At 68.7% G+C, this 5,061-nt stretch overlaps 1 protein-coding gene across 1 annotated transcript in view; it reads left to right on the plus strand.

The window, feature by feature from the left end:
- RPLP2 (ribosomal protein lateral stalk subunit P2) overlaps positions 1-538 on the plus strand; it is a 2,074-nt gene extending 1,536 nt beyond the window's left edge. The window contains exons 4-5 of the mRNA XM_007465928.1: positions 241-339; positions 438-538. Coding sequence (XP_007465990.1) covers positions 241-339; positions 438-514 — 176 coding nt within the window. The 3' untranslated portion in view covers positions 515-538. The remainder of the gene's footprint in view (positions 1-240; positions 340-437) is intronic.
- Positions 539-5,061: the final 4,523 nt, after the last annotated feature.

The raw sequence follows: 5,061 nt of genomic DNA on the forward strand, positions 1-5,061 counted from the left end.
GTTGTGGCCTCTCCCGTTGTGGAGCACAGGCTCCGGACGCACAGGCTCAGCAGCCATGGCTCAGGGGCCCAGCCGCTCCGCGGCACGTGGGATCCTCCCGGACCGGGGCACGAGCCCGCGTCCCCCGCCTCGGCGGGCGCACCGTCGACCACTGCGCCACCGGGGAGCCCTCGTTACTCTTGAGTAGCGTCGAGGCCGGGCTCCTGCTGTGGTCTCACGTGTCCTTTCTGATTTCTGTAGGTATTGGCAAGCTGGCCCGCGTGCCAGCTGGCGGGGCTGCGGCCGTCTCCGCGGCTGCGGGAGCTGCGGCTCCTGCTGTGGGTTCCGCCCCAGCTGCAGGTAAGCGGCGGCCCGGGCGGCGGCCTCCGCGGGGCGCGGGGGCGTGGCCGGGGCGTGGCCGGGCCGCGGCCCCTCACCGCGCGCTCTTCTCGCCGCAGCGGAGGAGGCCGGGGAGGAGAGGAAGGAGGAGTCGGAGGCGTCGGACGACGACATGGGCTTCGGCCTGTTCGACTAGAGCCGCGGCGCGGAAATAAAACCCCGCTGACGAATTCCTCTGCCTGTGAGCGCTTGGCCGGGGTGTGGTGTCTGCAGCCGAGTGTCACCCCGGGGCGAGCCAGGGCCCTTGCGCGACGAGTGGAGCGGCTTTGCCTGAAGAGCCAGGGGTGGAGTGCGTGGACGGGGCGCTTTCTGTGGGTCCCGAGTGCGGGCAAGCCTTGAGCCCCCCTCCGGGCATGGGCCCGGCCCCCGGGGACTGCCAGGGCCTTCCCAGGAATGAGGCCTCCAGGGGGACACCCGTGCACACTTGAAAAGCAGGGCTGGGTGGCCTCTGCCCTGTGAGGTGGGTCGGGCCAGTTGAGGTCAGCAGCCCCCGCGAGGCTGGGAGAGCCCTCAGTCACGCACAGGAGATGTGCTGGTGGGTGTGTGGCCCCCGGATGTCACTGTGGGGGTCAGTGCCCTGGCTCCACCTATCCCCTGAGCTACTTGGACTTCGCTCCTCTGAGCCTGTGTCCCCAGCTGTCCGGTGGGCCAGTACCTTTGCTGGGTAGACTCAGAAGCGGCTTGTGGGCAGCAGCGTTGGGCTGCGTGCTTGCTGTGTCCTCTTGTGTCGGGCCTGCCCATGCCCTTTCTGCCAGGCTCCGGCCTAGAATGTGGGGCAGAGGGGAGAGGCCCTCCCACTGCCCACCCAGGCACCATCCTGGCCCTGCAGTGCAGCTATTGGCAGTCGCCCACCAGTGCCAGGCCACCCAGTAGATGCTCAGCCTTGCTTTCTGAAGGCTGTGGTGTGGTGGGCACCTGCCACGTGCCCGCCACACGGTAGGCCGGCGTGAAGGACTCGCCTCTGTGGGCTTGCAGTTCTGGCGGAGAGCAGTGAGTGTGGCACAAGACTGCAGGGCTGGAAGCGTGAGGGGCCCGCCCTCAGGAAGAGGCCCCGGGCAGGGGTGTTCATGGGCGGAGGCAGAGGGCTGAGGGCCTTTTTGCTACCCAGAGGAGTGGGGATTAGAAGAGGGCCTCGGGGGAGGGGGTGTGGGACATGGGGCTAAGGGGGAATGAGGGGTCCTAGCAGTGTGGGCTGCAAGGGGAAAGTATGAGTGGGATGAGAGGTGGGGCTGTGAATACCCAGAGACACAGGTGGCAAGGGGCCATGGTCCAAGGTTAGGGTAGAGACGGCCCCCCCCCCAGAGGAGTGACGCAGGGTCCAGGGGCAGAGCTCACAATCCCATCCTTGGAGGCTGAGGAGAAGGGCCCTGTGTGGGCCAGAGGACACCGTGGGAGTGGGGGCACGACACCTCCCTGGCAGTCATCAGACACCAGGGCTTCTCCTCTGTGCAGACGGGGTGGGGGGCACGTCCACTCCCACCCCCAGCCAGGATTCTAGGAAGAGCCACCCTGTTCCTGGCTGCAGAGCTCCTGGGGCCTGGTGGGAGGGAGGGATATGTACCCAAAACAAGTCAGCCAGGGTGTGGAAATGGGAGCAGAGGTCTCCCGGCACTGGGGTAGTGCCACCCTCCAAGCCCCACAGTCCCTTGGAAATGGGGAGGGCACAGGCTTTGGCCTCTCCTTGGAGCAGGTTGCAGGGATGACCTGCTTAGGTTCCTGGCTCAGCTTGCGCCGTCCCGGTCCTCCTTGGCACCCTGGTGAACCCCTGAACTTTGCAGGCTGGCCCTGGGGGTCTGTTCCATCCCCACTGTGTCACACCCCTTGTCCCCTGCTGCATCCAGCAGCATCCCCGAGTGCTCAGTCACCCTTATGGGGCCACATCCTCTGCACTGCGCCTCCATCCCACCCAAGCATTTGCGGTTCCAAGTCAAATTCCCTCATCCCCCTGCCTTCCCCATTCCCAGCACCCACAGCACCCGGACCTGGGCTCGCCTCTCCTAACGCCCCCACCCAGGGCCTTTGAACGTCCTGTGGGTGGGTGGCCCGCGGCTTTCCCACGTTAACAGTGTCCACCCCCCTCTTCCTTCTCAGTCCTCGTCTGAACTTAATAGAAACAGTCTCTCCCACACCCTCCCCCAAGTAGGGCAGGGTTGGTGTTGACGTCGCTTACTGCTCACGGGCACCCGTGCTGGCCCCCATGCCAGGCGCACATGGTGCTAAGCATGGGTGGCTTGGAGCACAGAGGCTGAGGACTGGGTGGCATGATGCCAGAAAGCCCTGTCCTGGGGAGGCCCTGCTCTGGCTTCACCTGGGCCTCAGGGCTGGGGGTCGTGCAGCCCCAAGCTGGGTCCTGAGCCAAGCTCCAGCCAGAGGAGCTAGTGTTCCTGGGGAGACGGATGCACACTGGCTACCCACTGCCCAGCACAGACAAGCCCCTCGTTTGGGAGGTGGGGTGAGGTGCAGGGCTGGCCCCTGGATCCAAGCCAGGCTAGGCCTGCCCTACAGTCCAGGGGAAAAATGCGGAAGCGAGCAGGAGGGTGACATCACCAGGAATGCTCCACCTGTTGGGCCAATTAGTGGGGCGGGACAGGGCTTGAGTCATACCCACGTAGACCCCACAGCCTGAGGAGCTGGGGCAGGACGCAGGTCGAACCCAGGTTAGTGCCAAGGTGGAGCTGAGCGCGTGGCGGGCAGGGCTGGGTCGGGATGTCCGGTGTGGGTCTACCACGCCGGTGTTATCTCTACAAGTCTGTGTGATGTTGCGTGCGCCCTGTATGTTCATGGGTAAGTCAGTCTGTGGGTGAGTCAGTGGGTCCTTCAGGTCCCTGACCCCTCGGCGAGCTCTGCAGTGTCCCGGGTTGGTGTTGTAGGCCGACCCCCGAGGGAGGGGGCGGGTGCTGCCCAGACAGCAGGGCCCTCCCCTCGTGGGTATCCAGCTCAGACTGCGGTCGCCCCGGACCTGAGCTCGACCATCACCACACCTCTGGGCCACTTGGTGTCCCCTCCCGCCGTCGACGGTGGCGGGGTGGGGAGGTGGGGAGGCAGCGGGAGGTCAAGGATGTGGACTCTCGTCCGGGCCTGGCCAGTGTTTGGCGGGGCCGCAGATGTCGCGTCTCAGGGCCCAGTGGCCTGGACAGCGGGCGGCGAGGTGGGGGGCGGGGACGGGGCCTCAGAGCCTGGGCCGAGGCTCCGGGCGGGGTCTCTGGGTCGAGACGGGCTTCCGGAGAGGGGCGTGGTCTCGGGGCCGGGCTTCGGCCTGGGTGGGCCCTCGGGGCCAGGGACGGGGCTCCAGGGCCCGCCCCGAGGGCGCGGCCGTTCCCCGCGCGCCCCAATTGGGCCGCGCGTGCCGGCTCCGCCCCGCCCCCCGCTAAAATCACCGCCTCCGCCTCCTCCCCCGGCAGCTTCTCCAACTCCGCCGGCTGAGACCGCGAGCCACAGCGACTGCGGGGCCGGCCGGCCGGCTCTGGCCCCGGCTCCAGAGCGAGCGGCGAGCGCGCGGCGCACAGCGAGGCCGGCCGCCCGCGGAGCCCGGGAGCCCGGCGGGCCGCCGCGATGTTCCCCAGGGAGACGACATGGAACATCTCGTTCGCAGGTTGCGGCTTCCTCGGTGTCTACCACATCGGCGTGGCCTCCTGCCTCCGCGAGCACGCGTCCTTCCTGGTGGCCAACGCCACGCACATCTACGGCGCCTCGGCCGGGGCGCTCACGGCCACGGCGCTGGTCACCGGGGCCTGCCTGGGTGAGCGGGGCCGGCGGGGGCTGGCGTGTGGTCCTCGTGAGCGCGGAGCGCCCCGCTCAGTCCGCACAGAGCAGCGGGCCGTCCGCGGGGACCGTGGGGGCCTTGGGGGTCTCTGCCCGGGACCCCGACCGAGGCTCCAATGCCGGACGCCGACGAGGGGCGGGGCCTGCCTTGTTTTGCTCCGAGGGTGCCCGGGGATTGGGGTAGGGCCCTGCGCGCCTCTGAGCGGAGGCTGCCGCCGAAGGCCCGCCCCTCGGGCGCAAAGGTTGCGGGGCGGGCAGGTGCAGCACGAGCTATTTCGTTGGAAAGAGAAAGTAGTTCGTGGGCGGGACCGCGAGAGTCGGGGGAGAGGCCTAGGCCGTCCTCCTGCCCCGGGCGTCCGGCCGGGTGGCAGCGGTCACTCACTGTCTCTTGGGGCTACGGCATTCCAGACTGCCATGGCCCCGGGTCTGGGAAAGGGTTGGTCTCTGAGGAGCGTGTCCGGGCACTGTGGCCTGGTGCCTCCAGAGGGCCCCTAGAGGAGGAGCCGGCAGGTCAGGCCTGGGCCCGGCCAGCGCAAGCTCTCTGCCGCCCTCGCCTTCCTGGCGCACGGCCCACCGTGGGCCTGGGGCCCTCTGAGGACTGCGGCCAGACGTTTTTGCCCACCCCGTGGGGTGAGAGGTGCTTTAGGACTCTGCAGCCCCGGAGTCGGCTTCCTCCACCCACACGCTTCCGGCGGCCAGCGCCAGTGATGTTTACAGCACACGGAGTCCTCCAGGAGTCCTGGGAGTGCTGCCCGGCCCCCAGCCGACTAGGGCAGCCAAAGTAACGCCGGCTGAGACCGCGAGCCACAGCGACTGCGGGGCCGGCCGGCCGGCTCTGGCCCCGGCTCCAGAGCGAGCGGCGAGCGCGCGGCGCACAGCGAGGCCGGCCGCCCGCGGAGCCCGGGAGCCCGGCGGGCCGCC

Source organism: Lipotes vexillifer, unplaced genomic scaffold (genome assembly GCF_000442215.2).
Source record: "Lipotes vexillifer unplaced genomic scaffold, Lipotes_vexillifer_v1.1 scaffold1094, whole genome shotgun sequence".
In the NCBI taxonomy this organism is placed as follows: domain Eukaryota; kingdom Metazoa; phylum Chordata; class Mammalia; order Artiodactyla; family Lipotidae; genus Lipotes; species Lipotes vexillifer.